Below are 23,500 nucleotides of genomic sequence, written 5' to 3' on the forward strand. Positions count from 1 at the left end.
GCTCTGCTATAAACTTGTTACAGTAAACATTTGAAAGCAGTTATCAGTTCCTTTCAAGAATGAGACACAACACTCATGTTTGATAATGAAATTGAACGGTATTGTCCTCTGTACTTTCCATTGGTCATGTCTCATTTCCATTCATTTGTATAGGATACTCTGGTAAAGTGCACATTGAAGAGAAGGGTTGTCACCAGGGACCTTTAAATGGTGGAGATTTTGTCACAGGGATTAGGGGGACGCAAATTTGTTGGGTCCCAGTGCTTGAATACAGAAAACACCATTTCATTTTATTATCAGTAAGGAAATTACTGCCAGGCTGTCATATTGCATTGAGTGCCGTCTGAAATTTCCAATGATGGATGGTTCTGGACGGCACCAACCCAATTTGAGAACACTGTCAGCGTTCCATACTTGACGACTCTATGTGATATTCGTATGTACAGGTGAAGAGCCCGATGATGCCGATCTTGATGCTCCTAAGATCTATGAACCTATCCCCAGCCTTGAAGCCTTGGCCGATAGACTTACCACATTCCAAGACATGTACAATGAGACTGTCCGTGGTGCCAAGATGGACTTGGTGTTCTTCAAGGTAATTATTATTGTCGAGAATGATGTAGTTGTTTTTCATATGGCCTTTTAAACTTCCAACAAAAAGTACAATAGAATAATGATATATACATGTAGCATTTATGAGGTGCCGATCTAGTTGCGTATTCAGTGACGCACTATATACTACTGTGGCTATAGAATAGCTCCAGTTGCTGAATACCAACATTGTGTACCAAGAATAACAGAAAAGAAATCCCAGAAGTTTGATTCAACAAATGGTCTTGTGTCCTTCCATGTTGAAGGTTACATCGATTCTCTTTTCCAGTTTCCACTTTCATGTCATATTTTCCTTGTTAATTTGTCATGCTCCTTCTGTGATATTATTGTAATTTAATTGTTTCCACAAGTTGAGATTCCTTTATTCCTCACATGGTCTTGTGTCTTTCCATTTTGAAGGTTACCGGTACATCAATTCTCTTGTCCAGCTATTACTTTCATGTTATACTTTTTATTTCAATATGTTATGCTCCTTCTGTTGCTATTATTCAAGATCCTTATGTTCCTCCTCTTCCAGTTCTCTCGTTACCCCCAAAGTTTCCAAATCCTGGGGGGAAAGATCATTTGTTCACTCATCCTCCAAGTTATGGAATAGCCTCCCTGAAAACATTAAACAGTGCTTGACCTCTGAAACTTTCAAACAATACCTTAAAACATTTCTCTTCAATTCTTTTTAATTTCCTTTATAATTTCCTAAAAAGCGCCTTGAGCACTCTACAGAGTGGATTTGGCGCGATACAATTCTAATTATTATTATCATAATTATTGTAATTCATTTGTTTTATCTCCCAGGATGCCATGTGCCATCTGCTGAAGATCTCCCGTGTGATCAGGACCAAGAGAGGTAACGCTCTCCTGGTTGGTGTGGGTGGCTCCGGTAAGCAGAGCTTGACCAAGCTGGCTTCATTCATCGCTGGATACAAGAGCTTCCAGATTACTCTCAGCAGGTAAGAGATGATTAACTTGTTTGCCTCTTCAACTCCATCTCTCTAGAATGCTCTTCCACCGAGGATCCGATCAGCAGAATCGCTTGAAACATTTTAAAAATATTTATGCTTTGTCTTCTTCTCACTTTTGTTGAATATTTCAAGGTAATTTGATCTGTTCATACACCCACACAAGCAAACATATTTTCTGTAATTCCTCCCCCATCCCTCTGCACCTCGAAATAGTTTACTAGATGGCGTGTAATAAATGCTGTGTTTATTATTATTTGCAATCCAGTTGTAAACTCCATGGAATCCTTCATTTTGATTTGCTGTTGAGCATCGTTACTTTAATGGTAGTTACCACTGAATGGCAAAGTTAGCTTTCTAGTTCCTTTTCTACAACATACATGTGGATCTGCATGGAGACAAGTCTTGCCTTTTCCTCTCACTTCTACCTCTATCCATTTTTCTTAGGCCTTTCTAGTACTCGCCACATGGTGTCCTGTAAACCACTTCTGCGATTGTCCATTTCCACCATACAAACCTTCAAACATCGTCAGGAAATCAATTGTTATACGTAAGAACTTGACTCTATGCATGATTATTACAATGAATTGAATTGTGTTAAGGCTGTAGTGTAAACTGATCTTTGTTTTTACACGTCCTTTTCTGTAGGTCGTACAACGTGACCAACCTGATGGAAGATTTGAAATACTTGTACCGTGTGGCCGGACAGCAAGGCCAAGGAATCACATTCATCTTCACTGATAACGAGATCAAGGATGAAGCATTCTTAGAATACATGAACAACGTCATTGCATCAGGAGAGGTAGGTACAAGGCAGGGAAAAAATTACAGGGGGCTCGAGGCTAATTTGCCCCCAAATGCCTCCAAGAGAGTCCCTGAAAATGGCATATGTAAGGTCAGATGTAAACTGTGACATAATATAGCAAGTTTTGGCTGGTACACTGTAATTGGTGGATGATTGTATCTTGAAAAAAAAATTAATTTCAAAGAGAAATTGGAATTGTTAGACACTCAAAAGGTACTTTAAATTTTTGATTTATTGATACTTATTGATGTAAATATGAATGATTTGTAGTTCAATCAATCAATGATACTATAGAAATAGGAATTTTGTAAGTGCAGGGAAATGGCTGCACTTGTTCTACACAATCTTATCAAGCAGTGCTTTGTATATGAAATGGTGCCATAACTTTCAGATAAGGTTGAAGTCGGTTATACCCTCAGACCCTGCTATCTTTGCATTGAATTCAATCAAATATCAAACAGTATATCCCATCAGATGCAAATATCAAGGAAGCATTCAAACACAGTTTATGACTTTGGTATGATAATTGATATATAATACATAAGATATGAGCAGTTCTTGTTCTACAGTATTTATTAATGTTTAATCCTAACTAAGTCTATTTTGCCTTGATACTTTATGTGTTGTAATAATATATGTATAATACATAATAAGATATGAAAGTTCATCCCCAGAGTCATCCAAAACATTGTTCTTGTTCTCTACTTTATTAATTTATAATCCTTTCTGATCATTTGTTTAATTTATTAATTTGTAGCCCTATATATCCTATCTGAACATATTTTGCTCTGCTTCTTTCAGGTGTCCAATCTCTTTGCCCGTGATGAGATTGACGAGATCACCGGAGAACTCATTTCCGTCATGAAGAAGGAATATCCGAGACGGCCACCGACCAATGAGAATCTCTACGATTACTTCCTGATGCGTGTGAGAAACAACCTCCACGTTGTCCTCTGCTTCTCACCGGTAAGTCACAAATTCCACATTTAGGATCCTTGTGCGCAAATTGCGTCTTTATTTTGGCGCCATAACTTAGTGTTAATCTCAAGAGATTGATCAACAATGGTGTACTCAATATCCTCCATTTATCATATTTCTCTCCTGTTGAAAGGGATTACAAAAGTCAGCTAATAATGAAAAAAAATAATGATAATGATATTCATATAGAGTTTTTACCAAAAAAAATTAAACGCTGTTTATACATAAAAACTCTACAGAATGAAAGAAAGAATTACCTGAGAAAAAATAACCAATACATAATTAAACGCTACAGATTTACTGGGATTTCACTTCTAGTTCTAATAATTAATTCAGGCAACTAATATTTGTAGTGCATGTATTGTGCAACCCTAGTCTGAACAATTGGTTCTGATATAATGAAATTTGATTATTTACATTTTTTGTAAAGAGCATTGTTATATTTCAATGAAATTCATGCAAAAATATAGACATACTCTGGAATTTAAGGTTATTTTCTGCATCTTTTCAACTCAAGTCCATCAAATTTTTACTTCAAATACTGCATAACGCATATTGTGTTTTAAAATAAGAATCTGAATGTTTTTATATTCAAGCAAAGTAGGAAAACAGATAGGTGTGAAGGTTTATATACTGTTTCTTTAATTACATGCAAAAACTTCTCAAAAAATAAAAAAGGAAATTATTTCATTTCTTACCGGTATTTGGAAATTGAGCTCAAACCCCTTGTCTCATTCTCTTACATGATTAGGTTGGTGAGAAGTTCCGCAACCGCTCCTTGAAGTTCCCCGGATTATTCTCTGGCTGTACCATGGATTGGTTTAGCCGTTGGCCCAAGGATGCCCTCATCGCTGTGGCCCAACATTTCCTTGCTTCGTTTCCCATTGTTTGCTCCGATAATGTCAAGAAGAGTGTTGTCAACACCATGGGTGTGTTCCAGGTAAGAAAACAACATAGTGTTATATTTATGAAGAGGGTTGGTGGTTTTAACACTTGGCTCTCAGTCCATGGATTTAGGAATCAAACCCAAGCCTTGCTCTGACTGAAGGTTATGGTCTTTTGGCAAAGTTCAAATGGGTCTCAAGGAGAGCCAAAATTAGATGATTAATGAGAAGTAAGGCAGCCAGGCTAGAGCCAGGGGTAATAAAATTCAAGCTCCTTTGCAAATGCATAGAGACACTAGATGATAATGTGATATATAAAAGAACTGAATATCCATATTTTCTTCTTGGATATACATGTATATTTGCATGTGGTTATGAAAAATGTTGTGGTTGAAGATGAGAGAAGATCACGGTGGTGGTGATGATGATGTTGAATATTATTAATACGTTGAAGTTATGGCATCATTGTATTCATCCTGTCATGATCAATATCTTTATGGTTCATCACCATTAGGGAATGGAAAAAACATTGTATATTCACTTTGGAAATATGGCAAGCATGTTGTAATTCAATTACATTGACTGATCGTCTTTCTTCATTTATATTACCTCAGGATCTGGTGGCCGAGACCTGTGTAGATTACTTCCAACGTTTCCGTCGCCAGACCCACGTGACTCCCAAGTCATACCTGTCCTTCATCGATGGCTACAAGAAGATCTACTCTGAGAAAAAAGCTGCCATTGGCTTGCTTGCAGACAGAATGAAGACTGGTATAAAGACTTTGTTTTTCATTTTTCATTTGCATGAAAAATTAATGGGATTTGTGTGTATTATGTGGTGCTATTTACTTACCTTTGCTTGTGTATTGGGGGGGGGGGGGTAATTACTGTATGATAAACTAAAAATAATTGGTCCTACTTTATATAAATCCTACCACTTAAAAAAACCTTCAAAAAGCTCTTCCCAGTCAATAAAATGCATTTTCAATGTTATCACAAATTTATCAAACTCAATATTTCCATCAAATTAAATAAAACGTGGCACAAAGTTTCATCTGACATTTATGCTTCCACCCTGTTTAATGGATCAACATCTAATTTATCCAAGTAAGCACTCAGGAGTGACAATCTGATTAGTGTGCGAGTATCAGGGTCAAAGGCAGTCGTGGTCATATACATGAAAATATTCCTTTACTTTGCATTGCTCTCAATTGACTCTGTTCACCAAGTGAGTTGCCTCATGCATTCCTAGCTTGTAGGGTATCTTGCTTAATCTATGTATTTGTGCATTTTATAATTTTTAAGCAAAATGATAAATAAAGAGTGAAAAAAGTATGAAGACTTTAAAAGTGATCTTAAATGACAGTGTTCCCTTATCACTTTCACAAATTCCTTTTTTTGTATTATAAAGGTTTGGATAAGCTTGTGGAAGCTACTGCATCTGTGAATGAACTGAGCAAGGAGCTTGCCGTGAAGGAGAAGGAACTGGCCGTAGCCTCCAAGAAGGCTGATGCTGTGCTGGCCGAAGTGACCGTCAGTGCTCAGGCCGCTGAGAAGGTCAAGGCACAGGTCCAGAAGGTCAAAGACAAAGCCCAGGCTATTGTAGATGAAATCAATGTAAGTAGGAGAGCAATTAATCTTACCCCCCTCCCTTCAATGAATCTGCGATCAACTTGCCTCAGCAGCATTAAATGTATTTTATCTTAATAAAAATCAATCTCTGCTCTGAGTCAATACAATGACTTTCAATTTATGGCATAGTGAGTTTTCAATGTCCAAATCACTATGTCAAAATATTGTGTAACAGTTAAAAGGGAAATATATTTTGTGCTATTGAATCATTCATCTTCGATACTGTTAAATAGAGAGAAGCCCAGACATCAGATAACAAAATACTAGCTTATCATCTGGGGCCCGTTTCATAAAGAGTTGCAACTGTTGTAACTTTGCCATTATGGTAACTACATGTACCATGGTAACCTTGATTTTTGATTGGCTGCTGAGCCCTGTTGCCATGGTAGTTGCCATAATGGCAAAGTTACAACTGTTGTACATTTTTATGAAACGGGCCTCAGATATGTTTACATCAGATTCTTCTAAATTCTAGTCAGTATTTGCATATTAATACATTTTACCTCAGTATGCAGGAGCGAGGTTATCACCTTATAAAGTTAGTTTTTACTTTCAGTAATCATTGAGTAACTGCCATTCTATAAAGTTTTCTACTCCCAGGATCTTTTGTGCTTTCAGTTGTGGCAATGACCATGCAGAGCAGTAGAATTTTTTTTTTTAATTCATAATGTCCTTGAGTTCTCCATCAACCCAGAATCCCCAGTACACTGTAAGAATGTCCGCATATGCATATATAAGAGATTTAAATTTTGTTTTGAATTAATCTATCATGATCAGGTTGACAAGAAATCTGCCGAGACCAAGCTAGATGCTGCTAAGCCAGCCTTAGCTCAGGCAGAGGCTTCCCTCAACACCATCAAATCAGCTCACATCTCCACCGTGCGTAAGCTGGCCAAACCGCCCCATCTCATCATGCGTATCATGGACTGTGTGCTGCTCCTCTTCCAGCGTCGTCTTGAACCCAGCCAGTTGGATCCCGAGAGGCCGTGCCCCAAACCGTCCTGGGGAGATGCTTTGCGTCTCATGGGTAGCTCCTCCTTCCTCCAGGTGGGTCATGCCATGTCCTCAGAAATAGTCTCCAAACTTCTTGGCCCATATCACAAAATAAACTCCTCAATAAAAGTTTGGAAAATCGGACTTTAATCGATAATCCCTCCTCGGTTTTAGTGAATATTAATGTGTGATTGATACCAATGATTAGGTCATTTAATTCTCTTTAAAATGATACCCTACATGATATGATTATGGTTCACATGGAGGTGCAGTGCCTTGAAATGTGGGGCAAGGTCAAAATGCAAAAGTTGCAAAATGACACAAGTCACTGTTCTTATTCCGTGGTGATGAGTGAGTTTCTCAGCAGTTTTTGTTTTCATGCACCTAACATCAACATTGACATTGAATCAAACACACCTCTGCGCAAGCAAATACATAACAAACAAACAAACATGCATGGGTATTTCAAACCACTACTCAAACCATGTCATCTCACAGAACCATCACTACATAAACCACAACAAAAACATCAAAAATGAAGAAGCAGGGGCTTGATTTGAAAGATTTTTCATCTCCATTGACACAGGCAAAAGAATCATGTTCTTTATTGACCCTTCGTGATTATTTCTGCTCGTTTTGCAGCTTTTCAATTCAGACCTCATCCAACACTTTTGAATACTGCTCTTTTCGTGATGGCATGATCATAACAAGCATGGTATCATTTTAAAGAGAATTAAATGATCTTTTAAATGGTATCAAATATGTATCATGTAAAATTGGGAGTTGGGAGAAATTAATGGCCAAACTCAGATTTCCAAACTTTTTTTTGAAGGGTTTATAAGAAGCCATTCCTTGGGTATGATGGGTAACTCTCTTTAGACTCCTACTGGTTGGTGGGTGGGGCATGCAATTTCCTCAGAAATAGTCTTTCAATTTCTTGGCCCATGATGTAGGTTTACAATCAACTGAAAACCGACAATGCCAAATCAGGTTCATCGTTGCATGTGTCCTTTATTCAGGTGCCGGGCAAATGACCAATCAGAAGTACTTTTCCATTTTAGCAATCTGTTTCAAATGATTTTGTTACAGTGAGCTTGCCACTGCTAACCATCAAGTTTTTTTTTCCAAAGCAGTCTACATGCAGAGATTGATAATGAAAATAATTAGTTACATATTATTATTATGATTTAATTTGATTTGCGGTGAATCAGTGTTTCATAACAAGTTTTTTAAATGAAGGGAATGGAAAAGATCAATCCGTGGCCTTGTGTCCCAAGCTTGGTTAAAGTCTATGGACACTGAATGCTCTAGAGCAAGGCATGTTATGTACATGTTTGATTCATAATACATCAGATGAAAAAAATGCTATAGGCCTTGTTATTACCAACTTGTCCCCTGTTTAAAAAATCTGTTTGTATCTTGTTCATTTTGGGGATAGACCTTGATGAACTTCCCGAAGGACTCCATCAATGAGGAGACAGTAGAGCTCCTGCAGCCGTACCTGTCGATGGAAGACTACAACCTTGAGACCGCTAAGCGAGTCTGTGGTGACGTCGCCGGTCTCTGCTCCTGGACTGAAGCTATGGCATTCTTCTATGGCATCAACAAGGAGGTTCTACCACTCAAGGTGAGATCACTGATGGAAGTCAACAGGTTCCTGCTTCACAAAGACTTTTTATGATAACAAATGCACAATTCTATAACAAGTTTAGTAATAGTCGGTCAAATTGAATGATTTCATTAAGTTTATACTGTTATCGCACATTTGTTATTTTAACAAGTTTCATGAAGCAGGCCTAGAAGAGACATTTAAAGTTCTGACGAAGGTTTATTTATAAGGAATGTTTATAGTGCTCATTGTTTAATTCATTATTAACAGATGTTTTAAACAGATGAAAGTGTAATCTAGTTTGACTGAGGAGAAGATAATTGTAGAATAATTAAGCAGATGGTGGCTCAAGAAATATGAGACACCATACTGTGATGAAGAAAAGAAAAGAATAGAAAACACATGTAGATGGTGATCTTAGTTTCCCAAAGACAAAGTAGAACACTTGTTAGAGAAATGTAAAATACAGAAAGGACGTAATGATTATTCATTAATGGTTTGTCTTATGGAGTATTAGAATGAAAAAATGCTGAATTTGATATTGAAATCAACAAATATTTGTTGTTGCTTTTAGGCTAATTTGGTTGTCCAGGAAGCCAGGCTGACCAAAGCCAATGCATCGCTGGCAGAGGCCCAAGCACAGCTGGACGAGAAGCAGAGAGAACTGGATCTTGTACAGGCCAAGTTTGATGCAGCCATGGGAGAGAAACAGGTGAGACATTCTCAACTCTCTCCAGGGGGGGGGGGGGGGGGTCTTTTTAGAAAAAATGCAGGCCTCAGTTTAATCTTAAGTAAGGCCCTCATAATTGGTCTTAATGCCCTTCCAAGTATTTGTAGAGGCCAAAATAAGTGTCCTTTTTGCCCGTGGCATTGGTGCTCTGCGGTAATCAAGTGCGTTTGTCCCATTGGAAAGAGCATTTTATTATTGATGTTGTTTTTGCGATGGCAGTGGATACCCCCCCTTAAGTGAGCACTGCATTAGCTTTCCTTGAAGTGCCCTTTTATAAATTGTCATTGAACTTTTGAAATCTTTATTCGAGCCCTGCAATGGTTACTACCATGGAAACAATGCACAGTAGCCATTTAGTATCAAAGTCCCCATCACAGTTACTGTTGAATGGCAACAGGCTCTGATTTTTTTTTCTATTTTCCAACTCTTAGGAATAGTTAAAATATTGTATTCTGTATGTATGAAGTTATAACGATGCAGTATGGTAATACTCATACATTAAGGGATTCATGATTATTCTTTTGCACACTTTCCTCACTGACTAGGCTCTCCTGGACGACGCCGAGAGCTGTCGTCGTAAGATGAACAATGCCACTGCTCTGATCAGTGGTCTAGGAGGTGAGAGGGTCCGCTGGACAGAAGCCAGCAAGAGATTTGAAGATCAAATCAACAGGTGTGTTGTCAAACAAACTTAGTCCCTAATCTGTTCCTTAAACAGGAATGAAATGTTCTCTTATATGCCCACCAACCCCTTCTGAAGACCTGCAAATAAAAAAAATTACATATATAAAATACATCTAATTGTTCTATAGAATCAGGACTTGCTGGCAATGACAATGACAAGAGCCAGGTATTGGAGAAGACCTTTATTAGATCTTGGCTGACATTAATTCTTGTATCTTGACAGTACATACCAATTGCAATCCTCCCTCTCTTTATTCATTGATCTAAACAAGCGTCTGTGAAGCTGTCAAAAAAGGTAAATGAAGCTTCATTCTTTCACGTCTTATTACAGCATAGTGTTCTCTCAACCTGAAAAATATTCTTTAGAGGTATGAAGCCTATAGGGTTAGGAAAATTCAGTTTAACACTCGTGTTTAATCCATGTTTTATGTTTGTAGGTTGGTAGGTGATGTATTGCTTGGGACTGGTTTCCTGTCGTACTCCGGTCCATTCAATCAGGAGTTTAGAAACCTACTCATCAGGAACTGGAAGAGAGAGATGGCTTCCAACAAGATCCCGTACAGCGATGTGAGTATCAACACACCGTCAATGGAGCAATCCATGAATATTTGTTACAAGCTACTGAAATCATTGCATCTGATTGGCTCAGAGCAAAGAAGTTATTGAAAATCACAATATCTGTTTCATGAGATACTGCCAACATATTTTGCATTGACGTGAACTTAGAAAATTGTTTTCAACTAATCAAACAATGATTTCTGGAGCTTATGACAGCTCATACTGATCTTTGTAAACTATCCTTAAAGTTTACCTCATTTCTGATAATTCCCTTACCACTTTTTAATCCCACAATATCATGAATGTTCATAAGATATTGTGGAATGAATGAGTTAAGATCATAGAATATAATTGAGTATCTGAATATATCTGAAATTATTTATCTTCTGTTTATTTTTAGTGCACATGAGGAGTTGCCATGCTCTCAAATTAGCATGACTTGGGAAATTCACGAAGTGAAGTTAGTATGGAGATAAATGGTTTCCCAATTGCCATTGTATATCTTTTATTGTTTGATGTTGATGTATGATTTTGTGTTTGTAGGAGCTGAACCTGACAGCTCTTCTCGTTGATTCTACCACCATTGGAGAATGGAACCTCCAAGGCCTCCCCAACGACGAGCTCTCTATCCAGAATGGTATCATCGTCACCAAGGCATCAAGGTTCCCGCTCCTGATTGATCCACAAGGTCAGGGCAAGGCATGGATCAGGGAGAAAGAGAAGAGCAATGAACTACAGGTCAGTTTATGCATCAGTCTGTTTACCTGTCTGCCTGTCGGTCTTTCTGTCTGTCTGTCATTCTGTTTTCCTATCCATCGGTCTAATTTATTCATCAGCCTTTTCGTTTGTATATGTACATGTATTTGTCAGTCCCCCAAAATAGGCAACCTTCCTGAAACCATTCTATTTCTTTTTCCTACATGTAGTTCATGTGTAAGGGTGGAATGCTTTCAAATAATTATGACTTTGGCAGTTTATGAAGTGAATGGAGAAAAATGGAGGTTGGATGTACAAAAATGATGATTATTGTTTAGAATTGCCCAAGTGTGACTTGTCATTGATATGAATCATACTTACATGTATGATGATGATTATATTACATCACCTTTATAGGTTTATTTTCATTTGGTCCAATGTCAATTCGTCCAATTGCCAACTCATCTATCATTTGGTCTACCATTAGTTTGTCCAATATCCACATGGTCTAATTGCCATTTCTTTCACACACCATTTCGTCTAACCAGTTGGTCCAATAGCCATTTAGTCCATATACATGTACCATTTGGTCTAATTAGACTAAGTGTTAACTAGGTAAGATGAATGAAAATAAAACGAATATTAGATTCACTGGTTATGAGACGAAATGGTCATAGACGAACTGGTGATTAGACGAAGTGATGATTTGACCAAATAGTTATTGGACCAAATGGTTGTTAGACAAAATGTTGATGGACGGAATGGCATTAGACTAAATGAAGGTAGACCATGTGGTGAGTGGACGAGTTGGCAGTGGACGAATTGGCAATTCACCCCTTTATATACTGCTTTTCATAATAATATAACATGTTCTGTATCTGCATCATCCTCTGAATCTAGATGACCTCGTTGAATCACAAGTACTTCAGAACTCATCTTGAGGATGCCCTGTCTCTTGGACGTCCACTCCTCATTGAGGATGTAGGTGAGGAGCTGGATCCTGCCCTGGACAACGTCCTGGAGAAGAACTTCATCAAGTCTGGTTCCACTTACAAGGTCAGAACTCTCTCTCAACTGCACAGTGACTGAATGCAGTATGCATTTTTGTATTTGATTATATGATTTGTGGAGAAATATTGAATAAAGACTTCCTTTGAAAAAAAGAAAATAGTTTATAGGGGAAAAGTATAAGTAAATTTCCTGAATGTTAAGCACAGTTAGAATAGATGACACGACATGCTCCTGGGACATTTGCTCCAGTCTTTAATATATCTTAGGGCGTTTGGTTAGACTTGGGATTGTAATTTTTGGTTCAGAATAATGTAAAGATTGGATTTAAGGTTTATTTAGATTTGTGGGTTTGGTTTTATGTTTGGTTTAACGTGCAGATTTTCCATTGGAGCAATTGTCTCCGGAGCAAATGTCATGGAGTCTTAGAATTATCACAGGTCTAGATTGTGATATATAGACTATATACACTGTAGATTATATTAGTAATGATGTTATTCTTTGTAATATCCCCATCAGGTGAAAGTTGGAGACAAGGAATGCGATGTCGATAGTAAATTCATCATGTACATTACCACCAAGCTCGCCAACCCAGCCTACACCCCTGAGATCAGCGCAAGGACATCCATCATCGATTTCACTGTCACCATGAAGGGTCTTGAAGATCAGCTTCTGGGTATCGTCATCCTCACAGAAAAACAGGTGAAGCATTCATCCACTAATATACGAGTAATCAATATTGGCAAAGATGATGGGCAAACATATCATTGTGATCAGTAATGTTTGTACTGATACATTTTTGAGGTAGACTAGATGAAGCTATCTTTCCAGACCGTAGCTGAGGAGGAAATACAGGGTATGCTAAAAACAAATGAATATGTCTACCGTTAGGAGACTTTCATAGAGCTATCATTAAACACTCTACAAAGGTCTCCACCATGTAAATCCTGATGTCTAAATCTAGCCGCATGCTACACTCAAATGTTTAAGAAGCTTCCTTGATGCTACTATTCTTGCTGAAACCACTAAAATCCCTCCACTATTCCAGTTCTGACCCACCTAAAACCCATCTCCATCCTTTTTTCAGGAACTTGAGGCCGAACGCACCAAGCTGATGGAGGAGGTCACCGCCAACAAGCGTAAGATGCAGGAGCTTGAGGATAACCTTCTGTACCGTCTGACGAGTACCGAGGGTTCCCTGGTGGAGGATGAGAGTCTCATCGAGGTGCTCAGGGTTACCAAGATCACTGCAGAGGAAGTCAGCGAGAAGCTGGCCATCGCTGCTGAGACCGAGCTCCGCATCAACACTGCTCGTGAAGAGTTCAGACCTGGTGAGTTTGTGTGACTACCTTATGTGTTGATTTTCAGCTTTAACAAGAAATTGATGGATATCAAACAGAGTGAGGCCCTCTTTTTTTTATTACAAGGCCTTTAATCCAAAGTCTATCTATTGATCATACAGTTGCTTCGTATTCTTGATTGTTCATAATGATCAATGTCATGCCCGATGATCAAGGGCTGAGATTCGTATGTTTGGTCCAAGGATTCCTAAAAAATTATTACTATGTTTGTCATTTTTCTTGTCCATGCGCATATATATGATACAGATTAGAACTTGAAACTAATAAACATTTTAGTTTGATTTGAAAGCATGCTCTGTTCTATGGGTCTCTTTATGAGCCCCAAATATCTCTGATAGTTGACAACCTTTGAATATGCCCTTTACGTTTAACCTCCTGCAAACAATTTTTCTTCATTCTTTTGCAACTGTCGGATTATGTTTAACTGGCTCTAAATCATATTTTTTTCCTTTCAGTTGCAACCATTTGATATACACTGTAATGTACCCTTCAGGTTTAACTGTATCAAAATAATCTGTTTTTGTTTTCCTTTCAGTTGCAACCCGTGGTAGTACCCTATACTTCTTGATCACTGAGATGAGTATGGTTAATGTCATGTATCAGACGTCTCTGAAACAGTTCCTTGGACTCTTTGATCTCTCTATGGCAAGGTATGAATCCTAGTTTACTCTCACTTCTAATCTAATTGACTGATTATAGTTTTGATAGCATCTCTGGGGGCTGCTTCATAAGGCTGTTCTTAAGTTGTGCATGTCTCTATGAACAACCGGTGACCCATATGCTAAATGATATATCGTATTTAACTGACTTAGCACCTAAGAACAAGTTCCAGTCATGTGTTACTTTGTGCGTTACTTTAAGAACAGCTATTTAGAACGGCTATGCTTTATGAAAAACCAATTAGCAGTGCTATTATAAACATTAATGTCTCTTTTCAAGAGGCCCCCCATGTTGAGGGCTGGACGTACATAGTTCATGGAATCGCCCTAAAGCTAGTAAACTTGCATATATTATCCTCGCTCTGACCTTTTTGTCAATGACAGGTCCCAGAAGAGTCCAATCACTGCAAAGCGTATCGCTAACATCATCGACTTCATGACGTATGAGGTCTTCAAGTACACAGCCCGTGGTCTCTACGAGAATCACAAGTTCCTCTTCACATTGCTCCTAACCTTGAAGATCGACATGCAGCTTGGCAAGGTCAAACATGATGAGTTCCAGACTTTCATCAAGGGTGAGTATCAATCATGGGAGTGTTTCACTTAGCCATTTGTTATAAGCTACCGAAATCCTTTCATCTGATTGGTCAAGAGCAAGATTTCCAATGAAAGTAAAAAAAAAAAAATGCATTTTGAAAGTTTTCTTGGTGAGGAGGTTGATGTCATGAGTTCAGACTTTCATCAAGAGTGACTGTTAATCATGAAAGTGTTTCATCAAGCCATTTGTTATAAGCTACTGAAATCCCTTTCATCTGACTACTAGAGATCAATATTTCAATGAAAATTCACTGGCAAAATGCTTCATGAAAGTGTTTCTTGAAGGATTAATCATACACAGAGGAGCACTTTATTCAGGGACTTGTGAGTTGCATTGAACAACTTTCATAAGTATATACTCTCTGGAAAAGCATTATATAAATCCAGCTTTTATAATCATTAATCTGCCTCTTTGTTAATGTGGTTAGAGTTCCTATTCACCCATGTGAAGAAAGTAAACTATTCATTTCTTTTGCCAATCAAACTTGATAGGTGGAGCCGCTTTGGATCTCAACACGGTGGATGCAAAACCCAAGAAGTGGATCCTGGACACCACCTGGCTCAATCTGGTCCAGCTCAGCAAGCTCCCTCAGTTCACCCAGCTGTTGGGACAGGTCAGTCGCAACGACAAGGCCTGGAAGAACTGGTTTGATGAAGATGCTCCGGAGGAAGCCACCATACCCGATGGCTACTCGACATCTCTGGACGTCTACAGGAAGCTGCTCTTGGTGAGGTCCTGGTGTCCAGACAGAGCCATCCCTCAGGCTAGGAAGTACATCGCTGATGCCATCGGTGTCAGGGTAAGCTGAAGTCCTGTTACTTTGTTTTCATTGTGCAACTGGGGGGCGTTTCATAAAGCTGTTCGTAAGTGAAGAGCGACTTTAAGAACCACTGGTGATCCTTTCTTGTGGTAAATGATATTCACCATTAATGTTCGTTGGTGATTATTTAGCTTTATGAAACGGCCCCCCTGGTCTCTTTTGAAATACTATTACTGTTAAGTGGCCAACATGTATATCTAGTTGGGAACATTTTGAAGTGCCTTGTAACTGCAAGGAAAAGACTCTATACCAACTACTCATTGGATTGCATTTGATCGGATACATTGGGTGAATTCAAGATCAGTATTGACATTTTTGTGTTGGTTTTTAACCAATTTCAGTTTAATTCAAACTTTTATCAATTAAAGTTGAATTAATATTTTTGGTGTTTAACCCTAAAGAAACTAATATATTCTCTCGACTGCAATCTACGTCTGTGTGTCCTTCATGTCAATAAGCCATTTTGTGGTCCCAACGTCTTTAGCTCTGGCAAAGTTAGCTGCCAAATTTTGATGCTTGCAGGTGTATTTGCTTTACTTACAGTGCAATTGTTACTTTACTAGATCATGCTCTCCAATAATTGCTAACTGTTGTTGTCACTGTCGTAAACGTTTGTTTGTTGTTGACAGTATGCTGAGGGTGTTATTTTGAACCTTGAGACGATGTGGGAAGAGAGCGAGAAAAAGGTTCCTCTCATCTGTTTCCTCTCCATGGGATCAGATCCAACAGCTTCCATCGAATCTCTTGCTAAGAAGATGAACCTACGTAAGTAATTTCTTTGCCCTTTGTCCCCCGGATTAGGAATTTATTATTAACAAACAACTCAATCATCTTGATTAAGTTAACAAATTCATGAAATGTACGCTGCAACTATATACAGTAACCTAGTACTTCGGTATGAATACAGAAGATTTTTCATAATGGAGTAGTTGTGTATCATGCCCTTATTACATCCTCATGTATTGAATAACCCTTTGAGGATTTTTACTAGTTTGCAGGCACAGACCTGATTGAAACTTCGATCAACAAGTGGGTCTTCACACGAAGACTAGCACATATAAAACTTGCCTTTTCGATTCCTGAGCGAGAGGGCCTTTAGTACATTGTAGGTTTTCTGTTCAGACCCCTTAACTCAAGTGAAGGGTTTGCACAGCAGCCTATATTGTTACTTCTTAATTTTCAAGTTGCTATATAACAACTTGTATTCAAACACAGACTCCAGACAATAATGTCTTTTTCATCTCACCTATCAGGTTGCCGTGCTATCAGCATGGGTCAAGGTCAAGAGGTCCATGCCAGACGTCTTCTGAGTTCCTTCCAGGGCGAGGGTGGCTGGGTGCTCCTACAGAACTGCCATCTTGGTCTAGGATTCATGGATGAACTTCTTGAAACTGTAAGATATCCACCATTCCTCTGAATTGATCATAGAGTATTTCTGCAGATATTAATTTTATTCTTAACTTCAAAATTTGCACTTTTCTAACCCGTGCGTATATTATTTCGTAGTTTTTGCTAATTCTCTCAATATGTACATGTATGTATTTTTATATGACTACAGTGGACCATTGAGACACGTGATGATAGCTTCCATATACATGTATGAATCACCACAGTGATTCTTTTTAAGCTCTTGACTTTATTTTAGTTTCCAGCTATTGTTATTCCTCAGAAGGATATAGCGGATGTGACAATGACTGAGCCATGTCATTTTAGTTTCTATTTAGCCCCTGAAATGCTTAAGAGTCCTCGAAAATGAAAAGGAAGAGCCCCGGGAAATCTCCATTCACTGCATCGTTAAAGCTTATCAAATGTTGCAGATTTAGGCAGTAGGTTTTGAAAAGTAGCCTGATCGCTAATATAGCTATTTTGAGAGGTATTGAGGTATTGAGCTATTGCTTATCTTTGTAATCTTTCTTATATTTTGTAGGTGACGACCACTGAGCCATGTCATGATAGCTTCCGTCTATGGATCACCCACCGAGGTTCATCCAAATCCCTCACACTGTATTCTTGTTGAGTTACCACTAATCTTTGTAATCTGTCTTGTATTTTGTAGGTGACGACCACTGAGCCATGCCACGACAGCTTCCGTCTATGGATCACCACCGAGGTTCATCCCAAGTTCCCAATCAACCTCCTTCAGTCTGGTATCAAGTTCACCAATGAACCTCCTCAAGGAATCAAGGCTGGTCTCAAGAGAACCTATGCTGGTGTCAGTCAGGTAAGGAACACTTCCTTTTATATCACTCATTTGACATTCAGTTTATTGCTTTTATATCACTTGATGTCAGTTGATTAACAAAAAAACATGTTTTCTTGGTTAGTTATCAGTTTGTTATCTTTTGCGTCAGTTTTGTTAGAAACAATTTGGAGTCTTAACTAGATTTTTTTTGACGGAGTAGAAACTTCAAATACCGGTAGATTAAAACACGATTTACAACAGGGGCCTGTTGCTGAAGGAGTGTAGTCTAACGCAACTCCAAAAATCGAAATTCAAATTGATTTTTGACAAATCAAATGCATGTATTAGGGATGTACCCTTGATTTTTTAAAGTTTAATCCAAATACAACTCTTTCTGCAACAGGCCCATAACACGTGTTATTCTAGTAATACATGTAGAGCATACAGAATATTCAAATAGGCATACAATCAGCACTTTTATATAAGCACTCTGCATGGTGAATAAAACTTCTTCATAATTTGCATTCGCTTCGCTTGCATGTCCCATCATGTGCTTATCAACAAATAAGTCCTTTAATTGATATCCTACTGTGTACAGGAGCAACTGGAGATCTCTAACCTACCCCAGTGGAAACCCGTGCTCTATGGTGTTGCCTTCCTGCATACCACGGTGCAGGAGAGACGCAAGTTTGGTCCTCTGGGTTGGAACATCCCCTATGAGTTCAACCAAGCTGACTTCACAGCCAGTGTGCAGTTCGTCAACAACCATCTTGATGACCTGGATCCCAAGAAGGTAAAATATAGTTCCACCAACTTTTATAGTTAATAAACCACTATTTGGTATTTAAAGACCAAAGACATACAGTATGAAGATAATCAGTTATCCCATTTTGAAGGGTTAAGTCTATAGGAAACCTTAATAAGGTATTTTGAATTACCGGAAGAAGTTTTAACTCGGTCGTATGACAAGTTGTCTGATATGACATTTTCCTTCTATCATTGGTTTTGATTGGCTGAGAAGCTTGGGTGCCTGACTGCAATTGTGGTTGCCGTCGGATGACATCTTGTCAGTGGTGTCATCTTTTATGATATTCTCCCCAGTTGGCTGCGTTGAAATCATCCTCTCTTCATGAAATTTTCACGTGCACTCTTCAAACTACTTTAAGATAAAAATAGAACTGTGCTGCACTCGACCCAGGGGAGGTGAATGGGTACCTGGCAGGATTAATTCCTTGAATGCACTGAGCGCTGAAAGGCAGCTCGAGCTAAAGCCGGGGTAATGGTAATAACAATGCGCCTCGGAATAGATTATTTCTAGATAGATGGCGCTTTATAAATGCCTATTACCGTATTCATGCCAGTATTCGGACAGCGGGCTGATTTTGACGTCTCGCTTCTAATCGATAGAGAACGAGAGCGTTAGTCAATTACACACACACAAATGCGCGCTAGGCTGGAACGTAGCATTTTGCGCACAGTATGCCAGCTCGTCCCGTTTGGAACTTCCCGGCAAAATTCGAAATTTTACGCTCAAATATTCAATCCACTGACCTTTTCCCCTTTGCTCCTGGATTAGCGCTGATGGCTAAAATTAACCGTCGTCGAAAATTCACATTTTCACACTTCTTGCTGATCATAGCTGCATTTTTGAAGTATTATTGGAAAGACGAGATAACGGCCTACATTCGTTTCGCCGCTGCCATTGCAATGACATTCCTGACGTAAATTACGTCACCTTTTCCGCCAGCTGATCGATTTCGGATTATCCTTTAAGTTTCGGACAGCTGGAATCGATAACTCAGCTCATGCGCGTAGCATGCGTAGTCTAGATTCTAGAATCATTTATTATTTTTTGTCATTCTCAGTTATAATTATAGTAAAAATCAACTACGATTATTGGACCTAGCTGTAGGAATATGTTTACACGAACTTTTCATGGAAAAATTGCATATTTATTCTACCAGTCTGCCTGGTTCTAGAATATTTTTTTCGCCAGATTTACTAGAGGATAATAATAAGGAGTCTCAAATCTAGGCAATTTATTTTCAGTTTTATCAATTGTTTTTAAATTGAGAAGAGCTAGATATTTTATTTGAATTTGTGCAATCGATGAGTCAGTATTCTAGAATGAGGCCATTTTTATCAACATGCGCCTGAATTTTGAAATGATATTGTTGGGGTGAATTCAAACTTTCATAAGAAATGTAATATAAAGATTTTTGTTTTTTAGATTTTTGTTTTTAGTGATTAAAATGGTTGGTATAAGGGATGGTAGACATGTGTTTTTTTTAACTGTTTTATTTATTTTAATTTTTATTCTTTGTGATTAAAATGAAATAAATTTATTAAATTAATTCTTTATATTAAAGTTATGAAGCCAAAATATTAATATACTACCACTATTTTAATGTATGATATAGTGAATTAATTATTTACAATACTGTTATGAAACAAAAATGTCCATCAGGCCGGATAAATTTATCTCTTGCCTTTTTTTTTTGCGGGGGTAGGGGCATTTAGAGTTTGGATTATGCCCATCCCTACTAAAACTATATTTAATACATGTGCATCTGCTTTTTTCAGTTGATCAGTTGTTTATATCATATTTAATTTCGTAGTTTATATCATATTTAATCTCGTTTTAAAAAACGTCATTGGACACACTTTGATTTATTATTCATATATTTTGTTTTCTTTTTCAATATTTTTTTATTTCTCAACTCATTCCATACATAAGTATCACATGCACAGATACATCGTAATTGAAAAAAATAGCATACATTTCAAACAAAGTCAAATAAATGGTTCATTTTGTATACAAAATATTTAATTTTTTCGATGCACGTTCATCAAATTACATTTAAAAGCAATAATTCTCTCGGTCGTTTCGATTTTTTCCAAACCAAGCATAAATTGAGCAAAAGTGGGTTTAATATTCCTGTATTTACATGAATAAATGAAATATTTTGCAAACACGGATAAGATGAAAGTTATTGAGGGTTATAACTCCAAAACATATTTCAATGTCATTGAATTGTGTACTTCTAATATGCTTGGCCTTCAACCACTCGTGAACTTCGTTCCAAAATGAAATTACATATTTAGGCCTACATCTAAGAAATAGATGATCAATTGTTTGAACGTGGTTTTCACAGAAATTACATAAAGGATAATCTTTTACTCCAATTTTAAATTAAAAATCTTGTGTTGAAATTCTTCTGTAAATAAATTTAGATTGGAAGTTTCGAAGTTTATTATCAAGTGATGACTTAATATATAAAAGAGGGAAACAAGAGTTCCAAATATGAGAGTCTGAAAAATTATCACTCAAATCATCTTGCCATTTGATTTCTTGGTTCGTCATCGAAAGGGACATGTTCCTTTCTAAAAAAAAGTATAATAACACAATTTCGTGACCTTTTTACTTTTCGTAAAATGACTTAATCTTTCATCTACAATGTGATCGTGATTGATGTCATGGACATTTTTTATTATCTTTTTCCATTCTAATGGTATAGCACATGTAAAAGAGAAAAATAACATAAAAACGATTCATTTCCAAATTTATCACATATTTGTTCGTATGACATAAATGAATCGTCTACATTTAAAACATCTTTGACATATCGCATACCACTTTGGAACCAGTTTCTGTATAAAATTATCTTTTTATCAACCTTGATAAGTGAGTTAAGCCAAAGAGTTTGAGAGATAATTTCTTTAAATTTTACAGGGTTGTAGTATTTATAAAAAGTCCATGCATCGAGAACGTCTTTCCAAAATACATTGTCAAAGTTTATGTAAATCAACAGACTTCATATTACATTGAAAGAAAAAACATCGTCAAACCTGTCAAGTAAACGTTTCAAAAACAGTTTGCACTTCCCATTGTTATCCGTGTCAAGTAACGCTTTACCCAAGCTGTTTTTATTGTATAATTGAAATTCAACACAGCCCTCCTTCTTTATAATCGTTGTAAAGTAAAGATCTTTTATCCTATCTTGCTTGTTACTCCATAGGAAGTTAAATAAGAGTTGTTGCAGTTCAACAAAAAAGGGGTGGATTCGGTATTTTCGGTATTCGGTACCAAATACATATATAAATTTCGGGATTATAAGCGTTTTTATGATCACAATTTTGCCGTATAGGGTAAGAGTTCTAAGATTCCAAATGCGAAGTGTCGATTTCACTTCTTTTAGTTTTTGTTTGTAATTGAGCTCATAATAATTGTGGAGATCGTTAAGTGGAATTGTTATACCAAGATACAAAATGAAATCAGTTGGCCATGAGAAAGGAGTATCTCGACAAAGAAAACTTTCAAAATTACCAAGTCTAACGACGTTACATTTATCAATATTATCCTTCAGTCCTGACATAGAGTTAAATTCATTCAAAACTTTTAAACACATCTGAAAATTGGATTCGGTGGGATGGAGAAAAATCACAGTAGGCCTATCGTTTGCATATTGGCTCAATTTTAATTCATTATTTTCTATGGAGATTCCTTTTATATTCTTATGTTGACGAATCATTATACCTAGAATTTCTACTACCAAAAGAAAAAGATAGGGCAAGATGTAGCAACAGATCCCTCTCTAACTAAGAAGAATATTGTTTAAAATTATTATTGTTTGACATAAAGTTTATATTATGTTTTATTCTTGTGGATGTTACCTTATAAGTCCAGGTCGGGGAGGAAAGCCTGCGGGCTATAGTAATTTCTTTTCCAGACAACTTGGACTTGTACTGTAAACATCCTTGTTCAATTTGTCATTGTAGGCCCTATATTCTCATGTAAACTGATTAATTGTAAACTTTTTTGTTGAAATGCTGAATAAAATAATAATAATAATAAAGAAGAAGAAGAAAAGGATTGAAGAAGAAGAAAAAGAAGAAGAAGAAAGAAAAGAAAAAAAGAAGAAGAGGAAGAAGAAAAAAATAAGAGGAAGTAGAAGATAACAAAAAAGCAGAAGAAAAGGAAATAAAACTGGGACCTCCATTAAAAAACAAGAAGATGAAGAAAAAGATTTTAAAAAAGAAGAAGCGGTGGAAGAGCTAGGAGAATATAGAACAATATCAAAATCTAGGATGCGGGATCTGGGGTCACCTACATGGTATAATTGAGTCAAGAATATTGTTTTGTTATTATGTCATTGTGCTGATACTTGGGTTAGTCAAAAGTCATTAAAAATTGGTTATACATAATATTGTTCTGAGCACCATGTCAGGTTATAATCCACAATAAGCATGTCTTTCATTTCTATAGTTCTAAGAAAGAGTTGTTCTGTTTGTTTTCAAAGTATAAAAATTACTACCAACAAGTCCAACATGTTTTTTTTTACATCTATCTCCATTTTGAATATTTTCACCTATATCAGGATTCTGCACAACATCAAAGATATTGGTATAAGAAATGTTCATCTTCCAGCCCCCCCCCTTCCCACTCTTTTATTTTTTAAATTCTCTCTCCCCTACTCGTTACCTATAATTCTCTTTCTTTTTCACTTTCGTATCCTTTTCCTCTTCACCAGTTTTTATATCACTTCCGTTTTTTATCAGTTTTTTTTTTCTTCTCAATTTCTCTTCGACCTCATCCCCTCCTCTTTTATTTTTATATGCATGTCCACTCCTTGCATTTCCCTCTTTAGTATTCCCTTTTCATCTTTCGATTAATCTCCCTTCTCTCTTTTCTTTTAATATTCAGCCTCCATTGCCTTTCCGTATATAGGCCTACT

The 23,500-nt window shown here is 37.2% G+C and overlaps 1 protein-coding gene across 3 annotated transcripts in view; it reads left to right on the plus strand.

The window, feature by feature from the left end:
* LOC129258920 (dynein axonemal heavy chain 5-like) overlaps positions 1-23,500 on the plus strand; it is a 99,084-nt gene that overhangs the window by 66,361 nt on the left and 9,223 nt on the right. For all 3 annotated transcript variants that reach the window (XM_064098517.1, XM_064098518.1, XM_064098520.1), the window contains 23 exons: positions 447-595; positions 1,405-1,559; positions 2,217-2,370; positions 3,175-3,339; positions 4,103-4,291; positions 4,850-5,006; positions 5,647-5,852; positions 6,645-6,914; positions 8,299-8,487; positions 9,044-9,181; positions 9,745-9,872; positions 10,321-10,450; positions 10,985-11,179; positions 12,038-12,193; positions 12,665-12,847; positions 13,233-13,476; positions 14,042-14,156; positions 14,550-14,740; positions 15,255-15,562; positions 16,213-16,348; positions 16,837-16,976; positions 17,640-17,804; positions 18,364-18,558. In XM_064098517.1, coding sequence (XP_063954587.1) covers positions 447-595; positions 1,405-1,559; positions 2,217-2,370; positions 3,175-3,339; positions 4,103-4,291; positions 4,850-5,006; positions 5,647-5,852; positions 6,645-6,914; positions 8,299-8,487; positions 9,044-9,181; positions 9,745-9,872; positions 10,321-10,450; positions 10,985-11,179; positions 12,038-12,193; positions 12,665-12,847; positions 13,233-13,476; positions 14,042-14,156; positions 14,550-14,740; positions 15,255-15,562; positions 16,213-16,348; positions 16,837-16,976; positions 17,640-17,804; positions 18,364-18,558 — 4,058 coding nt within the window. The remainder of the gene's footprint in view (positions 1-446; positions 596-1,404; positions 1,560-2,216; positions 2,371-3,174; positions 3,340-4,102; positions 4,292-4,849; positions 5,007-5,646; positions 5,853-6,644; positions 6,915-8,298; positions 8,488-9,043; positions 9,182-9,744; positions 9,873-10,320; positions 10,451-10,984; positions 11,180-12,037; positions 12,194-12,664; positions 12,848-13,232; positions 13,477-14,041; positions 14,157-14,549; positions 14,741-15,254; positions 15,563-16,212; positions 16,349-16,836; positions 16,977-17,639; positions 17,805-18,363; positions 18,559-23,500) is intronic.

This window comes from Lytechinus pictus, chromosome 4 (genome assembly GCF_037042905.1).
Source record: "Lytechinus pictus isolate F3 Inbred chromosome 4, Lp3.0, whole genome shotgun sequence".
Classification (NCBI taxonomy): Eukaryota; Metazoa; Echinodermata; class Echinoidea; order Temnopleuroida; family Toxopneustidae; genus Lytechinus; species Lytechinus pictus.